General features: G+C 42.8%; 1 protein-coding gene across 13 annotated transcripts in view; it reads left to right on the top strand.

Moving 5' to 3' along the window:
* TRAF1 (TNF receptor associated factor 1) overlaps positions 1–10,425 on the top strand; it is a 61,889-nt gene extending 51,464 nt beyond the window's left edge. For all 13 annotated transcript variants that reach the window (XM_039505987.1, XM_039505984.1, XM_039505982.1 and 10 more), the window contains 6 exons: positions 337–408; positions 2,110–2,175; positions 2,975–3,421; positions 3,915–4,092; positions 4,799–4,947; positions 6,257–10,425. In XM_039505987.1, the coding sequence (XP_039361921.1) occupies positions 337–408; positions 2,110–2,175; positions 2,975–3,421; positions 3,915–4,092; positions 4,799–4,947; positions 6,257–6,475 (1,131 nt within the window). In that variant the 3' untranslated portion in view covers positions 6,476–10,425. The remainder of the gene's footprint in view (positions 1–336; positions 409–2,109; positions 2,176–2,974; positions 3,422–3,914; positions 4,093–4,798; positions 4,948–6,256) is intronic.
* Positions 10,426–13,872: the final 3,447 nt, after the last annotated feature.

Below are 13,872 nucleotides of genomic sequence, written 5' to 3'. Positions count from 1 at the left end.
TCTAGGAAAGACTACGTGAGTGCAAGGGGATCTGAGTTACTGCTGACAAACCGCTGCTGAATTTGGCTGTGCAGGGTTAAGTGTCTTGCCTGCGGCCTCCTAGTAAATCTGTTCCAGAAACAGGGTTTGAATGTGCAACTCTTATTTGCTAGTTCAGACCTGATTCAGTTGACCGGAGGCTTCTCAGCAAGTAACTTCACCAGAGCTCACTTTTCTGTAAAATGGGGATAATATTGCGTAGTACAGAAAGAGATTGTATTTCATAGAGACCTGGGTAAGGAAGCATCATGATTTTAGCATTGTACCCAACCCTTTGTCCTCTTACTTTAACGACAGAAGCATACATGTGAAGGTAACTCATCGAAGGAACAAAAACGGATGCACATAGAAGGCCCATCAAAGGAAAAGGTAGGTAAAACGTGAAAGGGCAATGTATTGTTTTTGTTCTGTTCCTTGAAGTGCCAGCTCTTCATCTGGCTGACCCAGGCAACTTCATGGCATTTCCATGTGGCAACAGTAGCCGGGAGCTTTTCACATCCTAAGATCAGTTGTACTGATTCCTTCCCACCACCCCCTTATTTAGGATTTCTCCTAAAATCTTGGAAGTTTTGTTTGTGTGTTTACTTCCTTTTCAAACACTCGGGAAACCTGGTGAGCAATACAAGGGCTGTTCCAGCACAGACGACACTAAATAACTTCTTAAAAAGACATGTACCTTTGCATGCAGAGGGAGAGGGCTGGATTCTAATCTCAGACCCCTTGGTGTGATAGAGAATGGGGCACCCTTTAGAGCAGGGGTCGGCAACCTTTCAGAAGTGCTGTGCCGAGTCTCCATTTATTCACTTTAACTTAAGGTTTTGCGTGCCAGTCATACATTTTAACGTTTTTTAGAAGGTCTCTCTCTATAAGTCTATATATTATATAACTAAACTACTGTTGTGTGTAAAGTAAACAAGGTTTTCAAAATGTTTAAGAAGCTTCATTTAAAATTAAATTCAAATGCTGATCTTACGCCGCTGGCCTGCTCAGCCCGCTGTAGGCCTGGGGTTCCATTCACCTCGGCTGGTAGCAGGCTGAGCGGGCTGCGGCCGGGACCCCAGCTGGCAAGGGGCTGGCAGCCAGAACCCCAGACTGGCAGTGGGCTGAGTGCGGCGGGACCCCAGACCAGCGGCGGGCTGAGCAGGGCCGGGGGCTCAGCCCGCTGCCGGTCTGGGGTTCTGTCCGCTGGCTCCTGCCAGCCAGGGTCCCGGCTGCCGGCCCCATTCAGCCTGCTGCTGGTCTGGGGTCCTGACTCTGCTCCCATAGACCCCTGCTTTAGAGTGTGTTGCAAGGCACACTCCTCCTCTGTACTTCTCTGGGAACAGCGAAGTGAAGGATTTGGGGTTACTGGGCGTGAGGTCTTATTCTTTGTGGTGGGCTTCTGTAATATGGTGTGTGTGTGTTATACAGGAGTTGTCACCTGCTGATGATTGTGGTTTTATTATATTGTATTATTTTAGGGTCTGTGTTATACTGAGACTTGGGTGGGAGTCTTTGTATTTGTATTAAGGATATTTATCCTTGTTTTGTTTTTAGTGTGTTTACAGCACGTAGGGCTTGAATAGGCACTTGACTGCACGCAAGTCTGTCTTGGGGGCAATCCACCACCATCCCTCTTGCCCCATGTGTTAGTGGATTTCCCAGGTTTGAGTGCTGCAGAAAGTGGCCCTTCATAGTGATATATAAAATCAACATTGCTTAAGAAGCCATTGCTACAGGCATCCACAACAGAATATCATTACTGTCAGCCTGGGCTAGATATGACCTTGGCTGTGGTCGCAATCCCACCTGCTCAAATGTCAGGACACTGGTGACTAGAGATGGAACCAGGCCTCACACATGGCAGTGCATGACAAAATCACTTGGTCATCAGGTCAGGACTTGGTGATTTGTCCGGCAGTATCTAAATGAATTACCTTTGGTGTTGCTATACAGGGTGGGGCCAGACCCTCAGTGAGGTTCAATGGAACTACCCTGATTTACACCAACTGAGGAACTGGACTAGTGGATTGTAGTAAATAATTAAACCCTTGAAATTGGTACTTATTATTTTGTGGCTCTTTTTAACAGAACCATTCAACACCATTGAACAGCAAAGACGGTTGTCGGTTTTCTGAGATCGGCTGTTCATTTAGGGTGAGTAAAATGCTGCCTGCTCCTATTCTGGAAGGTCTCCAGTAATGTACAGTCTCTACACTCCAGCTGCTGGCATGAACCAGCCAAGGCGTTAAACCAAGGATGGCGTCATTTGGTTGGTTTTGTTTTGTTTTGTTTTTTTTGGTAAAGGGATAAAACTTAACCTCTCCTGGCAAAAAAGAAGGGAAGGGTGTGGAACTGGATTTTGACTGTCACAATTCATAGGAGTGAAATTCAGCTGGGGACACTTTTTCCCCTGCAGTGTATCTTCCGCTCAGATTAAATGGGACGGTTCTGTAATTATACTTCTACAGCTATATCAGGTTTGATATTCTGCCATGTATCAAACAGTCTCTGCAAGGTAACTGTGCAACCCCACAGCCTTAACTGGTTTCTAAAATCTGCTTTGGATTTCAGTGTGCTCGTACTGCCTTGTAAATAGATACGTCTCATATATTTTGTGTGCAGTGCGTGTGTTAAATATTGATCGACTTGAGAATCTAGCTGTTTATTTGCATGGCACCTTGTTAAGTGGAGGGATTTTGAACAACTGTTTTCTTGTGAATGTAGCATACGTACATGTCATACACACACACAACCGCCCAGGAGCTAGGCAGCCGGTTGCTCCCCTTTGAAGTCTGGTGCTATGGAGTCAGGCCCGTATCCTGAAGGCCTTACTTAGGTTTATCTCCCAACTCCCATGAAGTTGATGGGCGTTTTGCCTGACTAAAGGCTGAATGAGGATTTGGCCCTAAGTCATTTACTTTAGTTCAATGACAGCGTCTTCTCCTCCCAATAGGGCAGCAAAGAGAAGACAAAAGAGCATGAAAAGTCTGCAGTGGGGACCCACTTAATGATGCTGCTGCAGCATATAAAGCAACTGAGGGCTAGTTTGTGCCCTGCTGGTGGAGCTACAAATGGCATCATCCCACACTTAGCCACAGCAGAGTCTAAAGTGAAGGGTTTGGAAAGAAAAGTCTCCGATCTCCAGCTCCAAGGGGCTCTGGAAGTCAGTGGAGATCTGGAAGTGGACTGTTTTCCTGGCTCATCTGTTTGTGAGGAAGAGTCAATTCTGCAACGGCTTGTAAGGGAGAAAGTGATTTCTGAGCTGGAAAACAAGTTGCACGTGTTTGAGAATATTGTGGCGGTGCTCAACAAGGAGGTGGAGACCTCTAACCTAGAGATCGCAGCCTTTCGGAGGAAGAGTGGAGTTGATCAAGATGTAATACAAAGCCTGGAATTGAAGGTAAACATTTATTATGACTTTGTGTCTGTGTACAGTTTGTGTAGTTAGTACATATGCACAAAAATCATGGAGGGTGGGTAGGCATGGTCCAAACACAGGAGTGGGAGCCAGGAACTCTTGAGTTCTAATTCTATCTCCAAAACTCCATCTATAGCTTTGGTAAAGTTTTCAAACCTTGGTTTCTAAAGTAGACCTCTAAACCCATGTTTAGGCACCTAAAAGGTATGGAGAATTATGGGTGCTCAGCATTTCTTGGATTCAGGTCATAAGAGAGCAAGGCACCTTGAATCAGATACAGTACGATCCTCTTAAGCCAACATTGTGCATTTTAAAAATTACTTATCAAGGTGTTTTTAAAAGCTCACTCACACACACAGCTCTCCATAGTGTGAGGGCACAGGTGAGAGTCCTTGCATTATTGAACTGCCTCTGTAGCAGAAGGTCCTGTAGAGACAACAGAGTGGGTTTGAACAGGGATTGGGTTTTTTTTCAGATTACAGAGCTGCACCGATGTCTGACACAGAAAGATGCAGGCCTGAGCAAACTCCATAAGCGCCTCCAGTCTTTCGAACAAGCATCCTATGATGGAGTCTTTTTATGGAAAATTACAGATGTCAACAGAAAGTACCATGACTCTGTGACTGGAAGAGGAGTCAGTTTGTTTTCTCCAGGTAAAAAACATCAAGTATACACACACTAGTAAAATCCAGCTTTTGAAAACCCAGCAATGCCTCAGGAGTGATGCTCCTATCTGCTCTTTTGACCAGTGATTCTTTAAAATAGTGCCCAGATCTAAGACATTATTTATAAAAGGACACTCTAGCCCAGTAGAAGTATTTAGTTCAGAAAATAAAAGGGTAATAATAATATGGACAGTGCTGGATTTGATGTCGTCAAATAAAGTATCTAAGAAGTGGTTGTGAAACACACGCTGTGCAGCCTGATGTTGCCCACAAGTTCTTGTGTTGCTGCGCTGTTTGCTGTACATGGCTTTCATGTCAGTTTATTTGCCCTCTAACTGCTGCTAGTGACATCTGCTGGATCTGCATTGTTTCATCCCAAGTGAAGTCATTTGATGTCACTCCGAGAATGCCTTGAGTGGCCACTGCAGTCATTCTCCCCAGGAAATGAAGTGATTAGATAAAACACGCTCTTGTGGGTAATTACAACCTATGAGTCATTAAAAGGACTGGACCTTCAGTGCTTGCAGCTGGAAATCCACAGGGTATTCTATTTAGTCTGCCATGCTCATCACCCTGCTCTCACAGCATCTGTTGCATTTTAACCCTTTTGCATATGTGAGAGCCTAGGAATACAGATATTTTCAGAGTCTGTTGGTAGGCTCTGGCCTGACTAACCACAAGTTCTAATTTTCAGCTTTCTACACTGCGAAATATGGCTACAAAGTCTGTCTGAGGATTTATCTGAATGGCGACGGAACAGGGAAAGGAACACATGTTTCTCTCTTCTTTGTTGTCATGAAAGGGGAGTATGATGCTTTGCTTCCATGGCCTTTCAAACACAAGGTAAAAAGAACATACTTCTCTTGTTCATAATGCTGAGATGCTTAATTCCCCTTTGCCGGTTTTTCTGCTGTGGGGTATATCAGCTTTTTTTCTGCTGCATAGAACATAAGGGTAAAGCAGCCTTCACATCTGATCCCACATTAGAAGTTCCCACAGATGTCAGGCAAAGTCTTTCCACTGAGTTCAGTGGAGCTGAAGCATTGCTTCATTCCCCTCTCCTATCACGACAAGCCATGCTCTAATCCAGGGGCAGAATTCAGCTTAAAACAGACTGGGATTGTACTCAAAGATTTGCTCTTATTGAGATTTCATGCTTCTGCTCTGTAACATTTGCAAGAACCCAGAATCTCAAATATATCTTGAAACTCTGGGTTTGTTATATCTAAAGCTTTGTCTGTGATTAAGCCAAAGTGTATCATTATCATTTCTATATCTCCATATATCTAAATAGTACAGGAAGTGGCTAAAGCACAGGGGTTGGAGTCAGGAGATCTGTTTTCTGTTTCCATCTGTGCCATAAACTCCCTTGGGTGATCTTGGGCACGTCCCTTACCTACTCTGTATCTTATTTTCCCGAGTTGCATAGATAGCTTGAAGATCAGCAACAATAATAAAGGAAAGAGAGAAAAAGTTTAATGAGGTTCTGATCCCTGTTTTAACATCGACTCTGATGTAGCAATAGTTCTGTAAGCCTGTCATATAAATAGCCATAGTGCCAACCAACCAGCCAAAGAGAATAATGAATAAACGTTCAGAATTCATATCACTTTTAAAAAGTGTTTTTATATTTTATATTTCAAGCTAAATGACAGTAAGTTAATAAAAGTAATAATGAGCAGGGGAAATTCTAGACTGTTTACTTTGTTCATCCCTCCTAGACAGCAAGTTGAGCTGTCTAGTTCAAATCCAAACCACAATAATAGAGTTACTTTAACAGTCTTAACAAAACTCATGGGTTATTGTTCATATTGTCAGGAGAGGGGGGAGAAGGAAAGTTTTTGCATCCTGTAATTCTCCATCTAGACAGAATTTTTTACTTCCTTTTATTTTACAAGTGGCAAAGTTTTAAACATTTGATCTGGGAACCATTGTAATCTCCCTTGTTCTCATTTGCTGACCTTGCCAGCTGGGAAACATTCGTTTTAGTTTGCATTTAGTTTTCGATAGAGCATCCAGCTGTTTTTTGCAGCACATTTGCACTTGTCAAAATGCACAGAGTCCGAATGCTTTTGTGTCTTTGATTTTTGTTTGTTTGTTTTGAAATGCAAGAAATTATTATTGTTCCTGTCTTCCCTCAATTATTTTTCAGGTCACATTTATGATGCTTGACCAAAACAACAGAGAGCATGTAATTGATGCTTTTCGTCCAGATCTGACTTCTGCTTCATTTCAAAGGCCAGTGAGCGACATGAATGTTGCAAGTGGCTGTCCCATGTTCCTCCCTTTGTGCAAATTACAGTCACCCAAATATGCCTATGTCAGAGAAGACACACTTTTCCTTAAGTGTATTATAGAAACAAATTCATAAACCCTGGAATGAGGGTACTTGCCAATACACCCATGCAAAGTCTGTCTAGGGAGAGCCTTTAGCTTGAATCCTTGTGTGTATTTTCATGCTCACACAAAATCCAGTGAGTCAGATCCTGCAGCTCCACTGACGTCATCTACACCAGCTGCAGATCTACCCATTGTGTTTACTTTCTCCATAGTGTCCTAGGCACATTGCCTCATGCCACCAGTGCAAGTGGTATGTTGTAGAAAATGATCAAAATAGTGTTTTAAAAAAACCCAGTTGATACTCTTAAGTTCCAAACTGAGAGACAGATTCTAGTCAGTCCCAGCACAGGTGCACGTGTGGGGATGGTAGAAGGAGCATGCTGCTTCTTCCCCCCTGCCCACCCCTTTCTCTCCACACATGTCCAAGGGGCTGGCCAGATTCCTGGTAGAGCATAGTCCCTGCTCCTTTCTCGTGCGCCTGTGATTGCCCAACTTCTGGAAAGAAAGGGATGAAGGCTGAGCCTTAACTCTGCACCCTTTGTAGAGAAATGAGTATGCTGTACCCTCCCCAAGGATTTGTATTCTGTCTGTCATTGCATTGGGATTCAGATTTTCCAGTCAGTCACACACAGAGACACACGCATCAGCTAGCATAAATGGGTGTGTAACTTTGAAAGCAGTGGGTTGTGGCTGAATGTTCATAACCTGAATTCCTTGCACTGTATGATATGATTTTGGTGTTTATTTTATACACTGTATAAATATTCTTGCACATTAGCCATGTGATTGTTGAGTTCAGCCAGATTTTATTGTGTCATATGAATCATGATGTTGCATCCTGTGAGTACGTCTTTGCTCTTACTAAAGGGAGGAGCTTGATTCTAGTAGGTGAGAAGAGGGAGTTCCCATTGTGACCCTCAACACAGTCCTACTTGCATCAAGAACCCCACATCCACTAGTTCAAGCAGCAGATACATTGTGTCTGTGGGGGTTTTTAAGTGCTCAATCACTTTCTGAAACTCCAGTGACTTTATTATACAATATTTATTTATTTTATCTTTTTTCTCTATTTTTTAATGTGCTCTGATGGTGGGACCTTCCTCTGGGTCACAGTAATTTTTACAATGTTGCAGTGAAAATGTTCACTAGAAAAGTTTGTGGCATTTATTTTTTTAAATAAAGCTAAGGAATGAATAACAAAAATTGTAAAGCTGGGAAGGCTGGCAGCTATTATATAATATGTATGTAGGGTTGAAATACAACCCTTTATCCCAAAGAGAAACTTACAAACACTCCCTTTGTCTCTACCCCATTCTTTCTCCATCCCTGCTCCCCTAACCTCATAGCCTCATCATCACCTGCTTTCCCTTCTTACGGGCCATTCTGGGTGGATTCAGTGCAATTCTTTTTGCTTTTGTTGCATGAGTTCCTGAACTTTCAGCCAAAACCATGCTGGCATTGCAGCCTGTTTATCTTAGGGTTTTCTGTAGCACCGATCACTATAGTGTCTAAGCACTTGGGACTTATGCCAGTACTTATGCATGTGAGTAACTTTACACATGAATAGCCCCTTTGAAGTCTATGGGAGTTCTCACATGAGTAAAGTTACTCATGTGTTTAAGTTTAGCCCTGGTGGACTACTGAGAGGATTTTGAACCCAATACACTTTAACCGCTGATTAAATCCTGTCGTGGGTTCACAGACCCTCTCAGAGCTACAGTTACTCCCTGCTGAGAGCAAACTATAAAATGGACACTGAGAAGAATAGAGTGAGGGAGCAAAACATCACTGATGGAAGAAGAATGACTACATGGTAGCAATTAGCCAGGAAAACAGAGAAGACAATTCCATGTAAGATGAGGAAGAGAAGGCGAGGGACTGCAATTCTCCAATAGGTTGAAGAGCAGTGAATTATTTTTGGATCGATGCTGTAACTCACAAGATTGCAGTGGTAACTCATGTCCCTGTCAAATTATTTGAAAGCCCAAATACTGCAAGCGACCCTCTTGGTGTCACAGCAAAGGAGTCTCTGCTTGGTACTGCAGTGCACTCCTGTTACATCCATGGGGCTGTGGGAATTAATTTTTACCATATAGGTCAGAAGTGTTGCAAAAATCTTTCTGACATCATTTAACCCTCTTTCATGGGAAATCCAACGGACAGGAATTGTGAAGGAAAATGTTGGAATACTGAAGTGTAATTCCAAAGATCTGCCAATGATTCTGAAATCTTCAAAGAATGAGAGGAAATTGTGCCACAAAGCAGAAAGAGAAGCATATCAAAGTCCCATTGCTTGGGACATGGGAAACTAGCATTTACCAATATCTTCTAGTGAACAATTTGGCACAGGCAGGAGACTGGACTATAGTTAAACTAATGGATCTTTTCTGTTGCTGTTGCCTCTGAACTCTGCAAGTCAAGTTTCCACTCAAGCGCCGTAAAGAGCAGTGTAATAAGCCTTAATGGACAGTGCATTATTTACAGTATTAGTGAAGTGAAGGAGGATGAAGGATAGTTAAGCACTGGAATAGGTTACTGGGGAGGATGTAGAATTCCTGTTCTTGGAGGTATTTAAGACCATGTTAGACAAACTTCTATCAGGAGTGGTCTAGCTATACTTAGTCCTCCCTCAGCCCGGGGGGGTTGAACTAGATGACTCCTCGAGGTCCCTTCCAGCCCGACAATTATATAATCGTATGAACTGCACTCCTAGATGTAGGGTCATAATTGCCTTTGTCACTGACAGGAGTTATAAATGTTTGTTAAGAGAACAATAGATCTTTGAACAGAGTATAGAAAACAAACTGCCAAGCACATCAGACTATAGCCTTTAAAACACTCCAGTGAGTATTCCTATGGAATCTCTTTGCAACCTCCACTTCTCTGTAACACGTTACACGTGGTAAGTAGCATCTCTGCACTTGGGATGCTTGGAAGTTGTCATGCATTTATCAGTTAATCTTGTGAATCAGTTCCACAGAGAAATCAGTAAATTAAAGGGCTTCAAGACTTGAAGTTTACAATAAAAGACATTCTGGAGCCACTGTGGAATAGCCTGTTTCATTCACAGTAAACCAGCAGCACTGTGTTACATGGGATTTATAAGGACTGAGTCTGGCTGACATGATTATTTTAAAATATGGACTTTAAAATACTACCTATAAGTGCGGAATTTTTGGTAGTGCTTAGGAACGTGGCAGAAGGGTGGAAGAAAAAGTAGCGCTGATTTGTAATTAAAAACAACTTGTGTTAATATTGTGAGGAAAATCTGAGCCATTTACTTTTTATATAAATTTATTTTAAAATTCACTCCTTGCAGAAAATGGTTATCAGATAATTCAGATGCAAACCAAAATATTTAAAGAGATACTGTCAGCCCCCTAACATGTGAGCTTGGGCAGCAGAAGGGCACAGAGTTCATAATATAGCCCCCAATCCTGAATTAGATCCGCTTCCAGGAACAGGGTTAAATATTTTCCCAAATCCCCCAGTGCGGAGTCTGATTCGCGAGAAGCAGGTGAAACTCTTAGTCTGCTTTTATTGTGCAAGCTGAAATACAAACCGTAGTTAGACATGCAGCAAAAATGGTGAAAAGTCCTTTTACTCTTAATAATCTAAAGTGTTTTTCCTGACCCAGGGTGGATTTTTCAAATCCCTTGTTTTTATCTCGACAGTGCCCTTTTCAATAATTAGTTGTAATGAAATATCACATTTCCAAAAACTACAGACAAATAACGGAATAGGCTTGCTTATGAAGGAGTTGGGTGTTCTGTCTCTTTCTCTCTTTCCTAGGCTTAATATTTTAAAGCATGTTAAAAATGTTTTTTAGGGGCGGGAAAGTATTTTGCCTATAATATCAGTCCATATGACCACTGTGAAGTAGTATGTGGGGAAAAAAATTACTCTTTGTTATTATCTGTGTAATTTTAGAAAGAGGAGTCTTTACATCAGCCATCCATATTTTCATGCTGTTTATTTATTTCCTAAATAAAGCTAATTAATCTAAAAAAATGTGTGGGTTGATTTAAAAAATGGGTGGCAACTGAATGACAGTTCTTATTATAGCATTTTGTTTACAGACACAACTCAGCACCCATGTTGTCATTATTTATTTAGATGGTAGTAGCCCCAACTGGCCTCAACCAAAGGAAGGCTCCTGTTATGCTTGGCACTGCACAGACACATACGAACAGAAAGTCTGTGTCCTGAAGAGCTTAAAATCTAAAGGAACCAGACACACAGTCAGTGGGAGAAAGGAAGTGGTGTTGTCCTCCTTTTACAGTTGGGGAATTGAGACACAAAGAGATGAAGTGACTTGTCCAAAGTCCCACTGGAAGTCAGTGGCAGAGTTGATAACTGAACCCCAGAAGATCTCCAGAGTCCCATTCCAGTACCTTAATGACAGGCCATCTTTTCCTCTCTGGTGGATATTGGTGTGCAGGAGGGTGTTGTCCATCCTGTAACATTTTTATTTGCTGCAATATTGGATACATTTAAATATTAGAAATCTAGTGTCTTTCTAAGCTAATACAGTTCTAGGAAAGCTACAAAGGGTTATATGTTGCTTCTGTTTCTCTTTTACTCAGCAGTGTGAGGGGAACCAGCTTCTGTCAGGACTGACTGTGTAGAGACTTCCACGTGTTCCCCCGGCAGGTCTGGTGGGAGGTGAATAACCCAGGAGAACCCAGCTACCTGCAATGTCCCTTCCAACTCCAAGGAGCCAGCAGCCTGGAGAGGGGCGTCCATTGAGGGGGAGGGAAAAGCATGCTGCACGGATGGCTGTCTCCCCTGTATGCCTCCTATCCAGATTGAAGGCCACGGGCATGTAGGGGAGCAGGCGGTCCACAAATCATTACTCAGGCAAACACCCCTCCCCACCCAAGAAGCGCTGCATTCTCCTGTGCATCAGTGTAACCCCACCTACATCAGTATAGCTGCTCTGGTCCAGCGTGAGTGCTGCCTGCAGGAATACTGCAGGCCTTGGCTGCAGACTGAAAGGGTGGTGGGAGCAGAGGGGGAGGGGAAAGCAGTTGATCCTACAAGAATTACTGCAGCGTAAGATAATGGCAGAGCTCTGCTTGGTTGCCATGGAAGTTGAAGTTGCTCCATACCTGTGTAAGCCTTCCTTCGCCCTCACTGATTAGGGATCTACTTCTGCACCAGGGCTTTTTAATTAGCTGCTCTTGCTGCTTTTACGTAGAGTTGGCAGTTATTTCTCAGGGAGGATTTGCTGCCTTTTTATGCTTCGCTTTTTAAAAATTTCCCTTGTACAGCTGTCAGCATGAAAAGAAACAGCAAAGTGACCTGTGCGTGTGCATGTGACAGAATAGACTCTAAAGGACAGAGAATGAATGATTTGGAATTTCTGTGCCTTTGCCTCGTATGATTTTATTATTAAAAATTATATTGATTTTCCAAATCACATAAATAATGAGTCTTCGAGCCTAGAATTACTTTAGATTAGAGATTAAATCAAACAGAAGCAGAGCAAATTGCAGGAGCGGGGCCATCCATTCTGCCCCCTCACAACAAAGCAACCCCGTATGTTTCAGTGTATAAATGAGAATAGACAAAGGAACCTGCCTGTAGAGGCAAATCCGGCTGCCTCCCACCCTGACCCCTCCCCTCTGTGGATGTGGAGGTCCCACAGAATGGACGTGGGCAGGGGCATGGCGTGGGAGCCCATATGTGTGGCACTCAGCCAGGGCTCTCTGCATGCTTTTGTAGGGAGAGGGCAGGGGGTGAGTCCCCAAGGGAGCGTCAGCCGCTACTCCCCACTTAGAAGGATGGTGGTCAAGATATAAGGGGGCCTGTCTCACGTGGCGTGAAACTTTCCACTCATGGCCAGACCTAACCCTGCCTCACTTCAGCTGGGGGAGAACATGTCTGGTGTTCTGGACATTTGATGGTCAGCTGATACATGTTGACCTGTTTTCCCCAAAAAAACCCACATGAATATTTCCACAGCTTCACACCACAGGAGCAGACTAGCCTGGCCCAAGAAATCAAATAAATTAAATACTTTCACTTCTGATTGTAATGGCTGAAACAATATAATTCATTGCTGCAGCGTGGGAGAAGGGAGTGAGATGCACAGTAATATCTGTTCCTAGATGAGCCCATGAAAACCCTGAGAGAACATTAGAAGACTCCAGTTTCTTCTAACTAAATGAAGTTCATGCCAGGTTCATTCATAAAGTGCTGATTAACTTTTAATATGTCCTCAATTGTCACATCTAAGCAATGCACAAATAGGTTATACAAGGCTTCTAGGTTTTGGTGTTTGTTTTTCTCTCAGTAAACTCAATGTCTATTTTGGCTAATTTTCCAGCGGTATATTTTGGGGGGTTAAATTAATGTCCAAAGTATTTTTCAGTTTTTATCAGTTAAAAACAATTTTAAAAGTTAGTTGTTGAAGCATTTTAGTTCTAATTTGACTTCTAGTTACAGTTTTCCAATTGGGGTGTGCTCTTGGACTTAACATATAGGAAAAGCTATCAGGCTGCGTATTCAGCGTGTACTTACTGTTTAACTTCTCAGCACTGATCAAGCTGTGGCTTCTAATGGCTGGCAAATATTGGCCTGTGGAAGCATGGCCTTTACAGCATGCGTCCTGTGCATCCTGAATTTAAAAATCGCAAGCAACGAGACCAATATCATCCCATGCTTGTGGGACTATGCAGGTCCTCAGGGTAACTTTTGCAAGAATATAGTAAACAGGCATTCATTACATTGTGGGTCAGGCCCTCCTTGGGTGTAAATTGTAACAACTCCTTTGACTTCAGTGAAGCAACACTGATCGACACCAGCTGAAGAACTGACCCCAGTGGTAAGGTGAGAAATCTCCATGTGGGGTAAATATTTGTGAAATCGGGTGGAGAGAAGGTAGAAACTGATGAGGGATTTGCCACTGTCAAGCCCTGAAACTGCAGCCCTGTTACATCGCTGAGCGATAGCTTGACGTTATAAGGAAATCAGCATAGAGCAAACACTGTCGGCCTTTTGACTGAATCATTGGAATAACCGTCCATTCTTTCTTTGGCTTCGATAGATTTGAGGCAAGGCAGATCATGGTTGTCGAGACCTGTCACTCATTTGTCATGTGGAACTTTGGAGTCTGACTGTGAGCACTCTGTGACACCAAAGAAGCACAAAATACTCTACTCCACTAAGGAAAACATAGGAATGAAATAGCAGCTGAACCACAATGTATCTTAGCAACATTTTTTTAGAGCTCTTAGGAACTGGTTTAATGGTTTGTTTTAAGACTCCAGGAGCATAAACTTTACTATGAGCACAGGACGGGACCTCCTGAATTCTAATCCTAGTGCTGATGCTCTCCAGCCCTTTGGCCTTGAGCAAATCAGTTAGTCTTTCTGTCTCAGTTTTCCCATCTGGGGATAAAACCTACCACACAGCATTAACATA

Source organism: Mauremys reevesii, linkage group 19 (genome assembly GCF_016161935.1).
Source record: "Mauremys reevesii isolate NIE-2019 linkage group 19, ASM1616193v1, whole genome shotgun sequence".
Taxonomy (NCBI): Eukaryota; Metazoa; Chordata; order Testudines; family Geoemydidae; genus Mauremys; species Mauremys reevesii.
Note: the sequence above shows the minus strand (reverse complement) of the source record. Positions and strands in the feature narration are given on the sequence as shown.